This window comes from Geotrypetes seraphini, chromosome 18 (assembly GCF_902459505.1).
Source record: "Geotrypetes seraphini chromosome 18, aGeoSer1.1, whole genome shotgun sequence".
NCBI lineage: Eukaryota > Metazoa > Chordata > Amphibia > Gymnophiona > Dermophiidae > Geotrypetes > Geotrypetes seraphini.
The window spans coordinates 28,111,586-28,134,582 of record NC_047101.1 but is presented as its reverse complement, the minus strand read 5'-3'; the positions used below and the strand labels follow the sequence as shown (position 1 = coordinate 28,134,582).

Genomic DNA, 22,997 nt, shown 5'->3' with positions numbered 1-22,997 from the left:
CCCACCCTGCACTACATTACGGGCAGGAGGGATCCCAGGCCCTCCTGCCCTCGACGCAAACCCCCCCTCCCCCCAACGACCGCCCCCCCCAAGAACCTCCGACCGCCCCCCCAGCCGACCCGCGACCCCCCTGGCCGACCCCCACGACACCCCCAACCCCCTTCCCCGTACCTTTCTGTAGTTGGCCGGACAGACGGGAGCCAAACCCGCCTGTCCGGCAGGCAGCCAACGACGGAATGAGGCCGGATTGGCCCATCCGTCCCAAAGCTCCGCCTACTGGTGGGGCCTAAGGCACCTGGGCCAATCAGAATAGGCCCGGGAGCCTTAGGTCCCTCCTGGGGGCGGGGCCTGAGGCACATGGGCCCAACCCGACCATGTGCCTCAGGCCCTCCCCCAGGAGGGACCTAAGGCTCCCGGGCCTATTCTGATTGGCCCAGGCGCCTTAGGCCCCACCAGTAGGCGGAGCTTTGGGACGGATGGGCCAATCCAGCCTCATTCCGTCGATGGCTGCCTGCCGGACAGGCGGGTTTGGCTCCCGTCTGTCCGGCCAACTACAGAAAGGTATGGGGAAGGGGGTTGGGGGTGTCGTGGGGGTCGGCCAGGGGGGTCGCGGGTCGGCTGGGGGGGCGGTCGGAGGTTCTTGGGGGGGCGGTCGTTGGGGGGAGGGGGGGTTTGCGTCGAGGGCAGGAGGGCCTGGGATCCCTCCTGCCCGTAATGTAGTGCAGGGTGGGGTTAGGGGGTCGCCGTGGCCAGGAGGACTTGGGCTCCCTCCTGGCCCGATATTGTCGGGGAGTTGGGGAATCGGCGGGGCAAGAGGGCTTGGGCTCCCTTTTGCCCCGATCGTGTCGGGGAGTCGGGGGGGGCAAGAGGGCTTGAGCTCCCTTTTGCCCCGATCGTGTCGGGGAGTCGGGGGGGCAAGAGGGCTTGAGCTCCCTCTTGCCCCGATCGTGTCGGGGGGGCAAGAGGGCTTGAGCTCCCTCTTGCCCCGATCGTGTCGGGGAGTCGGGGGGGCAAGAGGGCTTGAGCTCCCTCTTGCCCCGATCGTGTCGGGGAGTCGGGGGGGGCAAGAGGGCTTGAGCTCCCTCTTGCCCCGATCGTGTCGGGGAGTCGGGGGGGGCAAGAGGGCTTGAGCTCCCTCTTGCCCCGATCGTGTCGGGGAGTCGGGGGGGCAAGAGGGCTTGAGCTCCCTCTTGCCCCGATCGTGTCGGGGGTGCCAAGGACCACACGGAGTCACCCACCGTACCACCCGATTCGGGTAAGCGCAGGTATCGGTGGGTGGCTTATTTGCGGGGGGGTGCCTTATTTTACATTTTTTTCTAAAAAGGGGGGGGCTGTCTTATTTGATGGCCCTGCCTTATCATCGGGGAAACACGGTAGAAAAAAAAAAAAAATGAACAGTTAAGTCCCAGTTTTTGCCGCTGAGACTCTGCCCTCTCACTGTAAAATTAGACTCTACTTAGTCTGTCTTTAAATTTAAAAAATGTGTGTTGTTTTAAAAAACAATTATGTTTTTAGATGTATCTAAATAAAAATAATAACCAAAAATTTATCTTTTTTTATGTCATCTTAGCATATTTTATGCTACAGAACGAATTATTTTTTTTAACATTTATTGTTATGGGAAAACGCATTTCACATAACGAACTTTTCGCATAACAAACTTGCTCCTGGAACGAATTAAGTTCGTTGTGTGAGGCACCACTGTACTTCTTGTCATGAACCACACATTCAAGTTCAGACACATTGAGACATTCAGAGAAGTAGAGTCAAAAATCCATCGAGAGCCTTGTCTACATAAAAAAGCAAGATGGTAATCATACAGACTAGGAAAATTTACACCGCCCATATTTTTAGAACATTTCAATTTTTTCAGCGCTATTCTGGGAACTTTACCATTCCAAAGATATGAAGACAACATGGATTCCATTTTTGTATAAGATGCCAAAGGCAGCATAGACAAAATATAGGTGATTTTGGGAGCTAGCACCATTTTAATAGTCAAGTCAACCCCACCAAGAAAGTTTTAATGGAGACCATTGAGTAGTAACTGATCTTATAATGGAATAGATGAGATCTACTATCAACTTTCTAGTATCCTCTATGTTAGGTGCAAAAGAGATACCTAAGTAAGTCAGAGTATCCGGGGAGTATCGGAGACCAAGTGTCGCCACCAAATCACCACATGGAAGACTATTTAGAGGCATGACCTCGGTTTTTGTAGAATTGAGCTTATATCCAGAAATTGAAGAATAAGAGTGAATCGTAGACAAGATGTGAGGTATTGAGTCCAGTGTCGTATAAAGAAGGACATCATAGAAACATAGAAGATGACGGCAGAAAAGGGCTACAGCCCTTCAAGTCTGCCCACTCTGCTTACCCACCCCCTGTCTATGCCCTAATGACCCAATTTCCTTATCTTGACCCTCGTAGGGATCCCACATGGGTATCCCATTTATTCTTAAAGTCTGGCACGCTGTCTGCCTCGATCACCTGCACTGGAAGCTTGTTCCAATGATCAACCACTTTCTCTGTGAAGAAATACTTTCCGGTGTCGCCATGAAATTTTCCGCCCCTGAGTTTGAGTGGGTGCCCTCTTGTGGCCGAGGGTCCCTTGAGAAAGAAAATATCATCTTCCACTTCGACACGTCCCTTGAGGTACTTAAATGTTTCGATCATGTCTCCCCTCTCCCTACGTTCCTCGAGAGTGTAGAGCTGCAATTTGTTCAGTCTCTCTTCGTACGAGAGACCCTTGAGCTCCGAGATCATCCTGGTGGCCGTCCGCTGAACCGATTCAATTCTGCGCACATCTTTACTGTAATGTGGCCTCCAGAATTGCACACAGTACTCCAGATGAGGTCTCACCATGGCCCTCTACAACAGCATTATGACTTCAGGCTTTTGGCTAACGAAACTTCTATTGATACAACCCAATATCTGCCTTGCCTTAGATGAAGCCTTCTCCACATACGCTGATAGTTTAATGGACAAAGATCTTCGCGTCAACATTAATTAACGAGAGTGGTCTGTAGTTTTGAACCTAATGAGGATCTTTGTTCGGTTTGAGCAACACAATTGTTAGCTTCGGTAAACGAGCCATGGGCCATTCCAGTCTCTATCATATGGGAGAAGAATTCCAATAGTATAGGTAAAAGAGAGGACATGAAAATGGTATAAAATTCAACTGACAAACTATCAGGCCCTGGCGATTTATGTTTAGACATGGAAAGGATAGCTGACTCAATACAGGAGATTGTTATTGGTCCCAACAATCTGGTAGACTCAGATTCTGTAAGAGTAGGATGATGCAGTTGACTTAGAAATTTATCGCATAAGTCTGCAGAAGGGCACTCAGAAGAATAGAGATTTTGATAGAATGAGTGAAATTGATTGCAAATGTCATTCGGCTCGATTATCTTGTGTCCCAATGAGTCCTTTATAGCCGGGATCGTCGTACGCTCAGAATGGACTTTCAGGTAATTGGCCAAGTGGTGACCACATTTGTTCATAGAGGAGTAGTAAGAGGCAGCAGTAGAGAAAACTTCTTTAGCAGCCCTGGAACTAAGAGAGAGGTTATATTCATATCTCAATTTATGTAGCTCAGATTGAAGAACCAGGTTAGAGAGATCAGCAATGTGAAGACGTTCCGCTTCCTTCAATTTGTCTTCCGGTAAAGTTATTTCTTTTTTTTTTTTTTTTTTAAATTTTTTATTCATTTTCAAATTTTACATGAAGTGCACAAAATATTGAATTACAACTAATGAATACACAATATCACTTTTATATCTAATACATAATATTCTAAAGATATTTTTATCCCCTCTCCCTCCCCCCACCCTTCAAGTACTTTCCAATCACCCCATACATATTGTATACCATATTATAACATGTTGTGTAAAAATTATTTTCACTACCCCCCTCCATGTGTGTCACAAAGAAGATATTGAAAAGAAGAAGAGAAATCCTACTATTCATTCATTACAATATTTTGTCAATGGCCCCCATATTTTTATAAATTTAGGATATATCCCTCTTTGTATTGCTATTGCTCTTTCCATTTTGAATATATGAAAAATTGTATTCCACCAAAATGTATAATTAAGGTTACTATGATTTTTCCAGTTATTAGTTATATGCTGAATGGCAACCCCTGTCATGACTAGTAAAAGCTTATTATTTTCTGATGAAATTTGACTTTTTTTTCTCATCATCATTCCAAATAACACTGTATCATATGATATTGCTACATGATTTTCCATCAATTTATTAATTTGTGGCCAAATTGCATTCCAAAAACTTTTAATGTAGGGACAATGATACAGTAAATGATCCAACGTCCCAGGTTCCAGATTACAGTGCCAGCATTTATTGGACTTAGAACTATCTAATTTTTGCAAACGTGTAGGGGTCCAAAAAGCTCTATGTAATAAAAAGAACCAAGTTTGTCTCATAGATGCTGACACTGTACATCTCATTCTCCAAGACCAAATTAGTGGCCATTGAGATGCAGTAATTTGATGCTTAATCTCAATGCTCCAAATGTCTCTTAGACCATTTTTTGGTTTTTTATTCAAATATCCAGATATTAATTTATACCACAATGCGGCTTGATGCCCTAGGAAGTCTGCTTGGAAGCATAAGAACTCTAAACTATATTGATTATTCAATGTTTTCCATTCAGGGAACCCAACCTGAATGGCCTGCTTCAATTGCAACCATTTAAAACTTTGTTTTTTACTAAGACCAAATCTATGTTGCAATTGTGAAAATTCCAGCAGTTTACCTTCTGAAATAACATCATTTAGAGATCGAATGCCTGCAATAATCCAGTTCTTCCAAAGGATTTGAGCTCCGCCAATTTTGATCTTGGAGTTTATCCATAGAGACTGATTAGTTGACTTGTTTATTGGGATAGGTGTTAATTTACTAATAAACCTCAACGTTTTCCAAGTATCCATTAATATCTTATTTTCTCTGTATCTTCTAGGCATGTTAATACTTGGAAGATGAACTAAATTTAGGGGAAACATAAGGCGCCATTCCAAATACAACCAATCTGATGCATTATCTATAAGTTCTGGGAGGATCCAATACATACCCTGACGTAGAATATAGGCTTGATGGTACCTATAAAAATTTGGAAAATTTACCCCTCCCTCCTTAATTGATTTTTGCAAAGTTACTAAAGCTATTCTAGGTATTTTACCAAGCCAAAGAAATTTCGTTAAAATGCTATTAAGCTTTTTATAAAAGGACCCCTGAAAATAGATAGGTATCATACTCATTTGGTAACAAACTACAGGCAAGATCATCATTTTAATAGTTTGAACTCTCCCCCACCAAGAAATATGTAAAGGGTTCCATTGCTCACACAACTCCGTAACTTTTTTTAATACAAATTTTTCATTCTCTTTTATGGTACCTTCAATTGTATTTTTAACTTGAATGCCAAGATATTTAAATCCTTCTTCCTTCCATATGAACGGAAAATCTTCAAATAGTCCTTTTACACAATGAACATTTAAAGGTATAATTTCCGACTTACTCCAGTTAATTTTATAACCTGAAAATTTACCAAACATATCAATTAATTATAATAGACATGATAAGGTAGACTCTGGATTTCTCAAATAAAGTAAAATATCATCCGCATATGCCGAAACTTTATATTCCATATCAGAGTATGGAATACCCTGTATCCCCCCTGCTTGCTGTATTGCTAATAATAAGGGTTCTAATACAACATCAAATAACAAAGGAGATAAAGGACAACCTTGTCTAACTCCCCTTTGCAATTTAAAACCTTCAGATATCATATTATTAATACTTAATCTTGCAATCAGGAAGCTATACAATGTTTTTACCATTTGTATAAATCCAGAACCTATACCAAACCATTCTAAAGCTTGATACATAAAATTCCATTCTACTTTATCAAACGCTTTTTCTGCATCCAATGAAACTGTAAAAGCCGGTTCATCCATTTTTTTTGATAAATTTAACATATGAAACAATAATCTAGAGTTATTAGAGGAGTGCCTTTTAGCAATAAAACCAGTCTGATGCGTGTCTATAATATGTGGGAGAGCTTTGGCTAATCTCAAAGCCAAAATTTTCGCCAGAAGTTTGTTATCAACATTTATTAAAGATATAGGCCTGTAGTTCGAAACCAAAGTAGGATCTTTATTTGGCTTAGGCAAAACTATTACTACTGATTCAGCCATAGTACCTTTAATATCACCTTTTATAAGTTGTGTTTGATATAAATTTAGTAAAAATGGGGAAAGGACATTTTGAAATGTTTTATAAAATTCTACTGTATAACCATCACCACCTGGAGCGGATCCAACTCTTAAGAGATCTCAATGCTGTTTCTAATTCTTTTAATGATATAGGTTCATCTAAACTCCGTTTTATATGATCAGGAACCTTAGGTCCATTAATTAAATCTAAAAAAATTTTACCATCTTTTTGTCTCTCCAAATAAGGCTCGGAAGAATACAGGTCCTTATAAAATTTTAGAAATTGTTTTAAAATTATATCTGTTTGATTTGTTATTATACCATTATCATCTTTTATCCCATTAATATTAGTTTTTCTTTTTTTTGCTTTAAGATAATTCGCTAATAATCTTCCCGCCTTATTAGAATTTCCATAATACATTGTTTGCTTGGAAAACAAATCTCTTCTTATCATTTTTGAAGTTAATTCATTATATTTACCTTTTGCTTTCAAAAGAGCTTGCAAAACCTCATGTTCCCATTTACTTACCAATTTAGTTTCTAATATTTTAATTTCTTTTTCTAACTCTATATACTGCATTTTAATCTGTTTCCTAACAAAAGCTGAATATGATATAATATTACCTCTCATAGTTGCTTTAAATGCATCCCATACATTTTCAATAGATGTATCCTCCACTAAATTCATTTGAAAGAAATCATTAATTTGTGTTTTAAAATTTTCCAAAAATTTGTCATCCACAAGCAATGCATTATCAAATCTCCAAAGAGGTCTTCTATTCTCTAATTGATCTAATTGTAATTCTATCCATACTCCCGCATGATCCGAAATAATAATAGGATCTATGGAAGCTTTAATCACTTGTTGCACCTTATGTGATGAAATAAAAATATAATCTATTCTTGAAAATGATTTATGAACCTGTGCACAAAATGAAAATTCCTGATCATTAAAATTAAGAATACGCCATATATCCTTCAAATCACATGATTGAGCCAAATTATCTAAACCTAAAGATTTTATGCTTTTACCTGGTTTTTTATCCAATAATGGATCCATTACAGCATTAAAATCTCCAGCTACCACTAAATTAGAAGCAGCCAGTGGTAACAACATACCCTGCAACTTTTTAAAAAATTCTGATTAAAAACATGTATAATAATATTGTTTAAGAATGCCAAGTGTGTTATGTAAATTAATTGTAATAATACTGTACACTTGTTGAAAGAAATAAAAAGGAATAAAGATTTAAAAAAAAAAAAAAATTCTGATTGATTCGAATTAGGGGCATATATATTAAACAACGTCAAGGTATTATTTCCCATACTTATATCAATATGTATCCATCTTCCATGTGGATCTGAATTTATTACCTTAAAATTGGCCATACATTTTTTATTTATAAGAACTGCTACCCCTGCTTTTTTACCTGCTGCTGGAGCAAAAGAACATTCCTTTACCCACCCACCCTTTAGTTTTTGTGATTCCTTTATATTCAGATGAGTTTCCTGCAAACAATAAACATCCGCGTTTTGCTTTTTTAAAAATGCTAATACCTTTTTTCTTTTGATTACATGATTCAGGCCATTGACATTAATAGAAAATATCTTAAAAGACATTATATATTTTAAACTTCTCATCATAATCTTCTTCCTTCCTTCCTTCATATTTAAGATCTAAAAAATTTTTCTCAATGATACACATTTTTACCCCTGAGGTATCCAACCCCTTATTGATCTTTTCCTTAATCGTTCTAGTAATACCTTTAAAACCCATCTTTTTCCCACCCTTCCCCCCCAATATAATGACTGCTTAAGGACACACATTAGAACAGCAACCCCAACATCCCCCTCCCTCCCAGGCAACCAATATTAATTAATATCCCCTTTATCATTTCTTAAAATAAACTCATTAATCTTCCACAGTGTATCTTAGTATATCTCTCTTCTAAACATAAAATCTTTATTTTTTTTTTTTTTTTTACCATTTTAAAATAATTATATTCTCTATCGGTTATTTAACCTTTGGTAACTTTAACCATATTTAATTCCTAACATTCCATTAATGTATCTTTATCTACTCACCAATCTTTAAATTATATTTCCCCAATATTTTAGTTTATACCACAAAATTCTATCATAAACATATATTTAATAAAGTAGTGTTATTTTTCCTATATCTCATACACTCTAATCCAGCAATCCTTTTCATCCTTTTAATATCTAAAAACAAATATCCATATCTTCATATACTTCTTTAAAAGTTGATTACAATTTTATAATTTTTATCATCTATTTATATATCAACATTTTTTTTTCCATTCTGAAAAATGAAATTTTTAATTTTTTTAATTATTATTAATTTTTTTTATACATTTTCCTCTTTTCCAATTAAAATCCAATCCTTTTGAAACTATAATATTACAAAATCAAACTTTACAATTAATCTTTTAGTCATCTCCTTCAATTATCAATATTTTCATATTATGTATCTTTCTTGTATATTTTTCATTTTCATTTCCTTTCTTTTACTTGCATCTAAATGTCATAGATCATTTTTGTCTATGATTAGTCCATTCTACATTCTTCTTTTTGTTATCCTTTCATTCATTACTTTTCATTTGTTAATTTATTAAATTAACTGATCTTTCATATTGTTTTCTTATCTATATCCTTCTTCCCTTTAGTCTCTTGACTGTCATTTGTCATTTTATTTAATATCCTTTTTTTATCCATTCTGCTTTCTTCTTTTACCCATTTGTATTATTATCTGGTGCATTCTTCTCTTTTCTCCTTTTGTTAATTATTCAAGTTCTTTATTTCTTTCTGATCACTCTTTACTCCAGCCATCCAACATTTACTCGTCTAAAGTTTAGTCTCTTGAGTTTCCAGTCCATCTTTCTTGTCTATTACTTCTTTATATTTTTTATTATCTTTTTCCTTTGTTCATTTTATTTCCTGTTCTTTATTTCATATTCTTCTTTCTTCAGTACTCCAAAGTCTCATAGTTTTACATTAAATTTTTTGCACAATATCCATCAAAACCAGACTTGATATTTTCTGTTCATTTCAACATTCATTATGTTAAAATGATATAGGTTCTGATTTTGAAAGAAAGGTCTTTAGCTTTTCCGGATCTTCAAAATACAAAGATTTATCCCCAGAAGATACCCTCATTTTTGCTGGGTAATACAATCCATATTTATATCCTTTTTCCTTTAATTGAGATCTCAAGTCAAGGAATTTCTTCCTTTTGTTTGCTGTGTTTTTAGCAAAATCAGGCAAAAACCATATTTTGGATCCTTTATAATTTAAATTTTTATCTTTCTTGGCAGCATTTAAAATTTCTATTGCTTGCTGGTATCTTAACTTGGTCTGCCTTGATTTTCCATATTTTTTAATGGGATCCTGTGCGCCCTTTCTATTTCCAAAGGCTGTTTAAAATCAGTAGAGTTATTTCTCTTTTAGCTTCTTTGTTGGACTTAGCCACATACGCAATTATAGTGCCCCTTATTTTTCTTTTTTTTAAATCATTGGTTATTAAAATTTGATTAAACGCTTTACATAGAATTCAAAGCGTTATACAATAAAAGTTGTTTAAAATATTAATTAGGAAACAAACTACAAGTAATAAACATAATCATACGAGACAAACCAATTTGGAGGGGGGAAGGATTGGAAAATCAAAGGGAAAAAGGGAAGAACTACAATATTTGAGAAAAGAGAACATAAATGGGAAGAAACATTAAGGTATGACAGGGTAGGGATTACAAGAGAGAGAAGAAAAATATTATTTTAAAAGGATAAATCATCAGAGTATGAGTGTTATAATTTGTATTGATGGAATAGCATTAAACAATGATTAATAAAGTTTTGTGAAAGATGATGTCACATCGTTGATGACGTTTTTCTACGTTTCTATTCATTTGTTTCAGGGGAGAAGCTAACAACACAATATTTGAAATCATCATTTTATTATGGCATATAGTATTACAACATGAGCAAGACAGTACAAATACAAACTGTTTAACTGTTAAATTCCTTCTACGTAGTCTCCCAGGTTGTCTTGTGTGTCATCCAGTTCTTGAGGACATATTGTGAATGCATAATATTACAAGTCATTTCTGCAGTACAGAAGAAACATCCAGAACTGTTGCACAACGCCATAACAATGCTTTGAAAGATTTTAACAGTTAAACATGCTTGGTTTAGTGAAACAGCTAACATTTATTATTTCTTTATTAATAAACAATGATTTCAAATGTCATATTTTTTTTGTTTCTCCCCTGCCTGAGACTCCTGCACTCATCTCTCATCTGGTGGCAACATTAAGAAGTACTGTACATGTCACACACTTTCAAACATATAGATTAGATTTCCAGTGTTGTCACATTTTCGACAGAAAAAATAATTGTCATGACTATCAACTCTGGTATATATTTTGAACCTGATTATGTATCCTAAACTCGGAGCAAATCTTTATACGACCTTTATTCACCCTTATTTTGTTACTGTTTTACAGCCAATGCCACCACCACCAAGGTAAGAATATATTTAATACACGGTTTTCTTTTACTGATATTTTTTTTTATTGAAATTTTAGATTTGTTATAATCCATTTTTTTTAAGTAAATAGGAATGAATATTAAGAAAATGAATAATAAAAAATAATAATAATAATAAAAAAAAAAAAGAAAATGAAATCTAAAAGTAGACAGAATAGGGGCTCTTTTACTAAATTGTGGTAATACGTGGGCTTAGCGTACTCTTATGTGGGTCTTTTGCCCACTCTAAGTCCATTTCTTGTGTGGCCTTGAAAAAGTCTTTTTGTATTAGTTTCATTTATGGCTCTGTGTTAAAGTTAAAGACAAAGAAACAAACAAAGAAGGTGACTGGTTGGTGCTTGATCTCCTTTATTAGATAATATAACAATGACTTGACACGATCGTGTTTCGGCCTAAAAAGGCCTGCCTCAGGAGTCTGATTATGTAAAACTGAGGAGATGAATATTGGGGATTCACAAACATATGATACGTTTCTTTTAGTCTTTAAAAAGACTCTTAATTTGCCTGTCGGCAAAAGAATAACAATGTAATTAGTTGAAGTAAATCAAAGGATCATATGCCTGCCTTATAACCAGCATACAGTGGCCAGATTAATAAAAAGGCTTCTATATTAATGTAACAAGGAGAGTAAAGAAAGATAAAGCCAAAACTGTTATCCATCAGCAAAGAAAGAGAGGATCCCTTCATAACCAGGGCCAATCAGAGCCTTAGGCCCTTCACCTTGAAGGGGAAAGCCTGCAATTTTGTAGATGTCTCTCCAGCCAGACTTCCTGAATGAGGTAGGGAGGGGCAGGGGAGGGGGGTCAATGGGGGCACAGGGGAGTTGTTGCAGGGCTTGGGTGACAGGCGAGAAAGTGTAGAGTCGGGGACACGGGAAGAGTTGTTGGGGGTTGGGTAACAGTGGGAGAGAATGGGCATCTCTCCTGGAGGGTGGGGGGGCTAGCAGTGTCGGGTGATTGTGTGACGTGGCAGGAGAGAATGGGCATCTCTCCTGTCAATCTTTAATTTGGGTTTTCTTTTTTAATTTGTGTAGGGGAGGGGGTGTAAGCTGTCAAACCTTACTTTCCTGTCAGTGCCTGAGCCAATCAGCTCTCAGGCACTGATCAGAAAGTAAGGCTACAACAGCTCAGACCTGTTGCCAAATTTTGGCCGCAAATGTGACACAACGATGTTAGGGAATCACTCGGCGATTATAGAGAATCACTGAGAGTGCTCATAACCTTGTTGTACTACATTTGCATGGCAGTATCGGAGACTGCTAGAAAACTTGGAGAAGACCACGGTAAGCCGATTTGATAATCTGCCGCTAAAATATATGCACGCTAAACCAACTGGAATCGGTTTAGCGAGCACGTTAAAGGCACATTTTAGTTTTGAGGCTCTTCCCCTTAGAGACAAAGAGGGGCATAATCAAAAGAAACGTTTAAGTCCGATTTGGATATAGGGTGCCAAAAGTCAGCAGCGGCAAAATATCCATTCTCAAAAAGAATGTCCAAAATATATATATTTTTTAAATTGTCTATCTATATGTCCAGGCAATTGATCGTCCAGACCACCACTACATCTATCGTTATACCACATTCTCGACCAAAAAATTGTCCAAGTCTGAAACGTCCAGAACAAGACCTTTTGGACGTGGGAGGGGCCAGCATTGCGATGGACTGGTCACCCAGACATGGCAACAGAGCAGTGGGGCACCTTACAGGGCAATGCTGTGAACTTCACAAAAAGGGTGTCACATAAACATCTCAAAGGTATAAAGAAAAACCAAATCACTTGCCATAAACATAAACATCTCACCACACCTCCCTTATAGGTCATGGTGAACCCCCCTAACACCCCTAAAACCCACTATACCTACCTATCTACAACCCCAGGAGCTCTTATGGCTACAGGTGGCACCAATATGGCAGTACAGTAGGGTTTGGGTTTTTATGATGGACTCACATTTTCCACCATTGATGTAGTGGTTAGAATGGCTTATGGGCCTGGATCCTCCTCTCTATGGTTCACTAGCCCACCCCCCAGACTACTTAAGCCACTCCTGTGCAGCTCTACTAGACTTTCTTATGCCAAGTGCTGATGTTCCAGATGCAGGTTTGTACGTTTTTATTCTGAACTTTGTGGGGGTGCAACGGGGTCAGTGAACACAAAGTGTGGTGTGTGGGTCTTTACTTTGTCCCTGCGGTGGTTATCTAGTCACTAAGGATACCTTTTGGGCACTTATACTGTATATGTCTTTACATCGTCTAAGTCACAACGTATAAGTTCCGTCTAGGCAATCTCATCTAACTTTCGATTATCCCTGCAGAATGATTAAGTCTAGGTTGGCCCACTTGGATGACCTGTTTTTTTTTAGATCATCCAAGTGATGACTTGTGCGGCTTTTTAGATGTGTTTCGATTATGAGCCCCAAATCCTTCTAGCACTGAGCAGCCTACAGCTGTGTCAGCATCTTTTAGCAGGTAGGTAGTGATATTGGTGGGCAGAGTTAACTCTCCGCTGGTTTCTTTGTTTAAAAATAAGACCCAGTCCTGATATATATGAATGTTGCTAAAATTATTCTGTCCATATGAGCCTCAGGGTCTTTTAACAGATCAGTGATGGTCAGAGCTGGATTTTCCTATAGGCTAACTAGGCTTCAGCCAAGGGCCTCAAGATCAAGAGGGGCCTACATTCAAATTGTTAGCAAAATTAAAATTACACTATTCTAAAAACAGTGAACACTAAAACACTGAACCAAAAATAAGGAGAAATTCTACGCTTCGGGATCGGAACCGATATATCATTTAACAAATTGATATATATCACAGTAATGATGTATTTTATTATCTCTCATGTAATTTACAAACTTAAAAATGGGAGGTGAAAGGGCCTCTTAAGTGGAATAGCCTAGGGCCTCTTTTCATCTAAATCCAGCCCTGGTGATGGTGTCAAGAAACAGAAACATTTCTGCAGAAGTTTATGATTGTAGGTTTTCTGTAGAATTCCCCTCCCCCCTCTAAATTTGCAGAAATATAAATCTTTTGGCAAAATATGTCATCTCAAAATTATACCAACAAACTGACTTGTGCACTGGCCCAGTTCTGCACAGTCCTTTACTCTGGCCCATGAAGTAAAGCACGGTTTCAAGTCTTTATTTTTCATTTTAGGTCTTCCATTGACAAGTGTGTAGACCATTCAACTAGAATCCAAAGACCTCCACTTTCAACTGAAAGAAATAATGCATTTGTAGAGAGTCGACCACGCAGGTAAGAGTGTTGAATGGCACAGTCTTTCTATGTCACTTCCTGATGCCTGATGATACTTCAGTGTTTTCCAAGCACCTCCTACGCTTGCTACTCCACTGAATCATTATTGCTCACCCCCACCCCTGAGCTTGCTGTTCCTGTACATGTAATCCAACAAACATTCACAATATTCCTCAATAAAATCAGATCAGGTAATCTTAAACTAAAAGGTGGAAGTTCAGTTCAGAAAGCACCTCCAGCAAAGACAGCAGTGAGGACGTTAATCATTAAACAGTCATCTTAGCAATTCATATACCAGCAGCAAAGAAGAAGGGAAGGCTAAGCAAAAACCTGTTCAGATGATAAGACTGAAAAGCAATGAGCACCAACATTTCCAGTCCAAATAACAAAGTTCACGATGACACAGATCAAAGACTTCTATGAATGGAACACTCTCAATCCTAAGAAAACCACATTTTTAATGTCACCTCTACTAAGCGCATAATAGAGAGTTTATTACTGAATGGTGAATACTTCCTGATAAGAGAGTCATGAGGAAAAAATGTCGATCATTCAGTAGTGGACTATTCAGTATACACGTTATTGATAGAGCACAGTGTAGACTCGACACTGACAGTGTTTTGGCAATGATGCATCATTCTGTGGGCCCTACAATGGAGTAGGCCCTCTTCTAAGAACATAAGAAGTGCCATCTCCGGAACAGACCCTAGGCCCATCAAGTCCGGCGATCCGCACACGCGGAGGCCCCACCAGGTGTGCCCTTGCATAGTATTAGTCCCCATATCACTCTAAGCTTCTCATAAGAGATGCACATCTAGCTTCTATTTGAATCTCCTTAAATGAATGCACCTCCAACATGTATGGATCCTTTAAGTGAAGAGTCCACCGGTGTGTGTATTTGAGCTCCCTCCAGCATCTGAAGAAATAGCTTTCACAGCTGAAGACAGGAAAAGTTTCAGCATAACAAAACTGCTTCAGAGTTGCTGCATAAGAGGCGACATAAATTTATTTGTAGTTTTCTCCAGGAAAAGAAAATACTGCATCCCATAACACAAAGTATTACAAAATATAAACAGATTCAACAAAATACAATATTACATATTAGAATCAAAGTTCAAATATAACCCCCATCATCCCCCCCTTTAGAAAACCATGGAAGCTGAATTCTGAATGCTCTGCGCTGCTCCTATGAGTGTCGGGAGCAGCACACCGGCCTGCACTAAAATCCACTTCCATGGTTTTGTAAAAGGAGGGGTATGTTAATTTTCTGCATCCAAGTTTCAAGTAATACTAATAATAGTAATATTTAGAGTGGGGACGTGAACATTGAGACTTTGACTAGACATACTAGACAGTGAGGTTTGAAAAGAAGGTAAAGGGAAAAGTTACATTATTAGAAGTTTAAAAAAAAAAAGGAAAGGAAATGAAAAGGGAAAGGATAAAACATTAGGGATGGGATCGCTTATTGAAAGCGGTTGGCGTGTTTAAGAATAGGTTATATTCAAGAGTAAGAGAACGCATCTTGAAATAAGAATGTTTTTAATTTGGTCTTAAATTTATCGATAGATTTCTCGTGGCGGATTTGAGATGGCAGTGTGTTCCATAAAGTAGGGGCAACTACAGAAAAATTGGTTTTCCTTGATTGAAGGAACGGAAGCAAGTTCTGATCAGCAGATCTGAGTGTCCGTGAGGGGCAAAAAGGGATAAGAAGCTTATCTAGAAAGGGAGGTTGATGGGAAAGTTTGATTTTGAAAACTAGCATGATTGTTTTGTATGTGATGCGATGTGTTAAGGGTAGCCAGTGAGCTTCTTTCAGAAGAGGGATGACATGATCATATTTCCCTAACTTGTATATAAGTTTTATGGTCATGTTTTGTATAAATTGTAGCCGTCGTAGTTCTTTTTGAGGGATTCCGTTGTAATGAGAGTTGCAATAATCAAGATGAGAGATGAGAGAATAAACTACAGTAGTAATTGCTTCAGTGTCGAGGATAGAGGGTAGGGAACATATAAGCCGAAGTTTATAGAAACAGGTTTTTACTACTGAACTGATTTGATCATGAAAGGTTAGATCCTTGTCTATGGTAACTCCAATTTTATTTTGGTTTCCATTTTTACCGGATGAGTTTTAATGAGGATCTTTCCAGTAATTGTTTCATTCTTTTTGCTAGGGAAAAGTAAAGCACATGATTTGTTGATATTTAAGGAGAGTTTATTTGCGTGGAGCCAGTCACTTATTTTGTCTAGTTTATTGTTGATTGCTTGAATTTCCATGATGTTTGAGGTATCAACTGGGTGGAGTAATTGAATGTCATCTGCATAAGCGTAGATTGTGAAGCCTATAGACTGGGCTAGAGTAAGAAGGGGAGACATGAAGATATTGAATAACAGGGGAGATAGAATAGAACTCTGTGGGACACCGTAGGTTTGAGCTATAGGAAGAGAGGTTTCCTTTTTCGAATGAACTCTGAAACTTCGTTCATTAAAATATGAGATAAACCATAAGTTTCAAGTTTCAAGTTTATTTAGTTTCTTTGATTCCTCGCATAGTCCAAATCCAATGCGATTTATACAAGTTCCAAAATTATGTAAAATATTAAAAACCAACAAACATAACATTCATTACTAGTACAATAGTACATGTAAGGAGGGAAGGGGTTAACAACAATTAGCATAAATACAATTCTAAAAAAAAAAAAAAAAATTAAAAGTGAAGATAAAACAAGGGGAGGGTTAAGTCACAAAAGGTTTGGGAACAAATACCCGCTTGATTCTATTAGATCGTCTTCCTGAAACTATTATAAGCTATGACAAATCTATTGGAAAGCGTCCTTGAATAGCCAGCTCTTTAGGAGACTTTTAAACTTGCTAAGTGATTTTTCTTCTCTTATATTGAGTGGAAGTGAATTCCAAATTTGTGGAGCTGTGACTGAAAAGATTATATTTTTCTTAGAATATATAACTTTTAAGGAAGGTACTACTAGCAGGGCTTTGTCTTCAGATCTTTAAGGATTTTATGGGGAAATATGGTATTAGATATCTTTCTAAAAATATGGGAGCTTTATTAATAAGTGTTTTATGTGTGTGTAAAGCTATTTTGTAAGTGATTCTGTAGTTTACTGGTAGCCAGTGTTCTTCCTTTAGGAGCGGTGTAAAATGATCAAATTTTTTCTTTTTCTTAATTATTTATTTTATTTATTTATTTAGATTTTTATCCCGTCCTCCCAGTAGCTCAGAACGGTTTACAAGTAAACATTCACAATGGAGTGAATTGGACATACAAGATTATACAGTAGATTTAAATACTTGGACATACGAGACTGTGCAGCAATTTAGATATAGGGACTATACAGCAAATTAAGAACAGAAGTTAAATATAAGTAGTTTAGTTTATATACAAGTTATTTGAGCATAGGCTGAGAGTGGACTATACAGAAATTTAGGCAGAAGATTAGAATGGAAAAAGAAGGGTAGAGGTGGGGTTTAAGGGGGTTGGGTGTAGACTGAGGGTGACCTTTAGTTGAAGAGGAGGGTCTTTACCATTTTCCGGAATGTCATTAGTGAGTTCTGTAGTCTGAATTGAGGGGGGAGTTAGTTCCAGAGTTGGGGAATGAAGTGGCTGTAGGAGCGTTTGCGGGCGGTTTCTGAGAGGAGGGACCTTCTGGGAGGAATGCATAGGCGTATCTCCATTTCTGAGCGGAGGGTGCGGGTGGGGATGTAGATGGGTAGCTTGGATTTTATGTAGGAGGGGGTGGTGGCATAAATTCTTTTGTGTGCTATTGCCAGGGCCTTGAATGCACAGCGTTGGCTAATTGGGAGCCAGTGTTCAGCGTGGAGTGCTGGGGAGATGGGATCATGGTAGTTGAGGCTGTGTAGGAGGCGGATAGCTGCATTTTGGACCTGTTGGAGGCGCTTGAGATCTTTTTTGATTATTCCATTAAATAGGGAGTTGCAGTAATCCATTCTGGAGAGGATATATGCGTAGAGGAGTTGGGCTAGGTCAGGTGTGGAGATGTAGGGTTTGATCCTTCTCAGTTGGCAGAGGTAGTAGAAGGAAGTAGAGACTACTTGGGATATGTGGGTGGATAGGGATAGGTGTCCGTCTAAGATTACTCCTAGTTTTATAGCAGTGTTTTGAAGCATTTGTATTCTGCGTATCTCTTTTAAAGCAGCCCCTTTATAAAGGGCATTGCAATAGTCAATTTTTGATATTACTAGTGAGTGTATTAATGTGTTTAATGCTGCTTCGTCCAGATCTGATCATTCTTAGCCTATAGAAACATGTTCTTACTAGTGAACTAACTTGCTCATGATAACTAAGCTTTTGATCTAATATGACTCCAAGAATCTTCACCTTTGTAACTGTTTTGAAGTTAATTGTGTTCATAATTATATTGGTTCCTAGTTTCTGTCCCTCCCTACATGGAAAGAGCATAGTTTCTGTTTTGGATGTATTCAGGGATAATTTATTATCATGTAGCCACCTAGCTATTTTAGATAGTTTCTCATTAATTTCTGTGATATTTACAGCTGAACTCGTGTCTACAGGGTACAGAAGTTGTACATCATCAGCGTAAGCAAAGGGTATAAAATCCAGTGACTGACTAAGAGTTAATAGTGGCGCCATAAATGCATTAAACAGTAATGAGGATAGGATTGATCCCTGCGGAATCCCAAAATTTGTTGGTGTTAAGTTTGCTGATGATCCGTTGAATATTACTTTAGAGGATCTTTCATTAAAGTAAGATTGAAACCATTGTAGAACAACTTCTGAGATTCCCAAGGATTCTAATCTGCTTAAGAGCAGATAATGATCAATCGTATCGAACGCTGAAGATAAATCTAAGGTTATAAGGAGAACCGATTTATGCTGATCCCAAAAATATAGGATAGAAGAAGTTAGTCCTATTAGAGAATGCTCAGTAGAGCAGTGCTGTCGGAATCCCGTTTGATGTGGATGTAGTGCTCTCGTTTTCTCAAAAAATTCAGAAACTTGGTTAAATACTATTTTTTCAGTCATTTTAGCTATGAATGGTATTTTTGCTATAGGGCAGAACCTGTAAGACCGCAGTCTCTGAGTCGGTTGATGAGGAGAAAGTGGTATCGAAAGCTGCGGACAGGTCTAAAGAAATAAGGAGAGCAGATTTTTGGTGGTCTAGAAAATAGTTTACAGTTGAAATAAGACCTAATAGTGATAGTTCAGTGGAATAAGAAGAGCGAAAGCCAGTTTGGTGTGGATGCAGAGCATTGTTTTTTTCAATAAATTCGGCAAGTTGATTATAAATGATTTTCTCTGTTAGTTTTGTGATAAGAGGGAGATTAGCTATAGGATGGAAATTTGCTGACGATGTTGGGTCTGAGTTTTGGTTCTTTAATTTTGGAAGAACAAGAACGGATTTCCAAGCTTTAGGGACATGATTGTCTGAGAGACTTTTTGTTACCATTTCCAAGAGAAACGGTCCGAAGAAGGGAAAAAAAATTTTCAGTAGCAAAGGGGGAATACTCTCTGTGGGTTATTTGGTGTGTTTATAGATTGAAGAACTTTGAGAAGGTTATCCAGAGACAGAGGTTTGAAGTTGGTACAGGTATTGAAAGGTAGAAGAGTTGACTCATCTGGGGTACCTTGGGGGGGGGGGGGTATGGATGGATTGTCTGAGGTGAGAGTAGATCTTAATTTTATTGTCAAAAAAGAGTGCAAGCTCAGAAGCTGGTGGTTGTGTGGATAGTGGGGGTAGTTTCTTGTTGGAGTAAGGGGATAATGATTGAACTATACTGAAGAGTGCGGAGGAATTATGAGCTGTAATTATGGATTTTGAATAGTATTCTTTTTTGGCTTGTTGTATGGCGAGTTTGTAAAGAGTGGCCCTTTCTTTATATAATAGAAGAGAATTATTCGATCGGCTAGTATGCCATTTGTGCTCAGTAGAACAGAGTTGTCGATGGAGCAGGGTAAGTTTGTCGTTAAACCATGGTTTCTTTTTTGGTTGTAGTTTTGATGATCTTTCCTGGGGGGGAGCAAGTAGGTCTATTAGAGATTTTGTTGAAGTGTTCCAAAGCGAATATTGTTCATCTATTGTAAGATTGATGAAATCTTGTGGTTTCAGTTTAAATTAATTCTGAATATCCATATAAGCCATATGCTTCTCAGATTTTAAGACCCTTTTATCCAGTCTTAATGAGGATTCTTGTAATAAGAAGCAGCAGATGCTCTGAGGTCTGTGGAGATTACTTATAGTCTCTCAATATGTCTATATCAGTGAATTGTTCTCTCTAATAAATAAAAAAAACAAATTGAAACAGTAAAAAATAGCCAAATTTCATACAGTAGTTGGAAAAAATGAAAACAGGAAAGTGTCAAAATATACTTCAAATTACTTGAGAAAGTTTGATAAAAGTTTGGACTCTTTAGGTTCTAAGTAGCCTCTTTTTTTCCTCATATCCTATATTAGAACACACAAGTTTCTTCTTTCCCAAAAGTTTGGTCTCGATATCTTTTGAGAAGAGAAAGAAACTGTGTGAATAGGATTCCTACTCCCTTGAACCGGGGATAGCTGTATAGCAGCCATTTCACTTACTGGGTTGAAAGGTAGCCCATAAACCAGCACACCAACAATTTATATACCCTTTTATTAAACTACGATAGCAGTTTTTAGGGCGGGGAGCCGCACTGAATGCCCTGCGCTGCTTCCGATGCTCATAGAGTCTTTCAAAAAACCTCCTCTCTCAATACACACAGTCTAATACGGGTCCCCTGATGGAGTCTTAAAAGATAATAGTTAATAATGGATGCACACAGTAAATTCAAGGCCAAATGCTAACTGAAAAACAGTTTTTCATTAAAATAAAATTCCCACTGGGTACCCCAATAATGTTTACACAAAAGATATGATGATAAAGCAATGAGACAAGTAGTCCATAAAAACAAAGTGAAGTAGTTGAAAAAGAAATAATAAAGAATGAATTGATAACTCTTGATCTCCTCTGAATAGTACTCTCTACTTCAAATCCAAGCATTTTTCATTCTGCTTTGCAGACTGGATAGTTGTAACAATACTCTCTGATATTGTGCTTTTCCACTACTGTGATTTTTGTCAGCCATGTTAAGCCCAATATTATACTCCTTTTTCTTCCTATTCCTATTATTAATTATTTCTAGAGCACTACGAAAGAGACAGCCCCTGCTTGAATGAGCTTACAATCTAATCAATCAAGACAGATAGGATGCTAGGGTAGGGGGTGAGCAGAGGGCAATGGGGAGTAGGGTTATGAGTTGAAGGCAAACAGTTCACTTCTTTGTAGCTTTACATTATGTTCTTCAGTGCTTGTTTTCTCTTAAGAATAGTAAGTTGATAATACCCTGCTTGGGTTCTGTTGCTTTCAAGTCTTTTTCCCAGAAGAACTATCCAAGGACTGTCCTTTGGCAGCAGGTTCAGTTTGCTATTCTCTCCTTCAAGGATCAAGATCGGGTCTCCCCACTGGCCTATCCTTCCTCTATTATGTTACTCTGTGCCTCACGGGACAGCTGTGGATCAGACTAGCAGTCCCCCTGATTAGTTCACTCTTTTTGGAAACAAGCCTTTAGTATGCACTAGAGCGGTGTTTCTCAACTCAATCCCGGAGTACCCACTTGCCAGTCAGGTTTTCAAGATATCCACAATGAATATGTATGAAAGACATTTGCATATAATGGAGGGAGTGTTTGCAAATCAAGTTTATGCAAATTCAATGTGAATATCCGGAAAACCTGACTGGCAAGAGTGTACTCCGGGACCAAGTTGAGAAACACTGCACTAGAGGACAATGTGCAGGGAGGTTCTGGCAGCTCAGCTGGCTGACCTTTTTAACGCTTCTCTAGAATCAGGAGTGAATCCTGAGGACTGGAAAAGGGCAGATTTGGTCCCTCTCACAAAAACAGAAGTAAGGAGGAGGTTGGAAACTACAGGCCAGTTAGTCTTATCTTGGTGGTGAGTAAATTAATGGAAACACTTCTAGAACAAGTGGATTATGAACATAAGAATTGCTGCTGCTGGGTCAGACCAGTGGTCCATTGTGCCCAGCAATCCGCTCCCGCGGCAGCCCTTAGGTCAAAGACCAGTGCCCTAACTGAGACTAGCCTTACCTGCGTACATTCTGGTTCAGCAGGGACTTGTCTAACTTTGTCTTGAATTCCTGGAGGGTATTTTCCCCTATAACAGCCTCCGGAAGAGTGTTCCAGTTTTCTACCACTCTCTGAGTGAAAAAGAACTTCCTTACGTTTATGCAGAATCTATCCCCTTTCAACTTTAGAGAGTGCCCTCTCGTTCTCCCTACCTTGGAGAGGGTGAACAACCTATCTTTATGTACTAAGTCTATTCCCTTCATTATCTTGAATGTTTAGATCATGTCCCCTCTCAGTCTCCTCTTTTCAAGGGAGAAGAGGCCCAGTTTCTCTAATCTCTCACTATACGGCAACTCCTCCAGCCCCTTAACCGTTTTAGTTGCTCTTCTCTGGACCCTTTCAAGTTGTACCGTGTCCTTCTTCATGTACGGCGACCAATGATGGACGCAGTATTCCAGGTGGGGAGCGTACCATGGCCCGGTACAGCGGCATGATAACCTTCTCCGATCTGTTCGTGATCCCCTTCTTCATCATTCCTAGCATTCTGTTCGCCTTTTTTGCCGCCGCCGCACATTGCGTGGACAACTTAATTGACTTGTCGACCAGTACTCCCAAGTCTCTTTCCTGGGGGCTCTCCGAGTACTGCACCAGACATCCTGTATTCGTGTATGAGATTTTTGTTACCAACATGCATCACCTTACACTTATCCACATTAAACCTTATTTGCCATGTTGCAGCCCATTTCTCAAGCATGTTTATGTCACATTACAGGTCTTCGCAATCCTTCTATGTCTTCACTACTCTGAATAACTTTTTGACCTACTCTGTCTGCGGTATAGCTTG

At 38.4% G+C, this 22,997-nt stretch overlaps 1 protein-coding gene across 2 annotated transcripts in view; it reads left to right on the top strand.

The window, feature by feature from the left end:
• The window catches only part of LCP2 (lymphocyte cytosolic protein 2), a 200,844-nt gene that overhangs the window by 123,153 nt on the left and 54,694 nt on the right, over nucleotides 1-22,997 (top strand). Inside the window, exons 12-13 of one of the 2 annotated variants that reach the window (XM_033927609.1) lie at nucleotides 10,762-10,781; nucleotides 13,957-14,055. The exons of the other annotated variant lie outside the window; for it this stretch is intronic. Coding sequence (XP_033783500.1) covers nucleotides 10,762-10,781; nucleotides 13,957-14,055 — 119 coding nt within the window. The remainder of the gene's footprint in view (nucleotides 1-10,761; nucleotides 10,782-13,956; nucleotides 14,056-22,997) is intronic. 2 annotated transcript variants of the gene reach the window in all.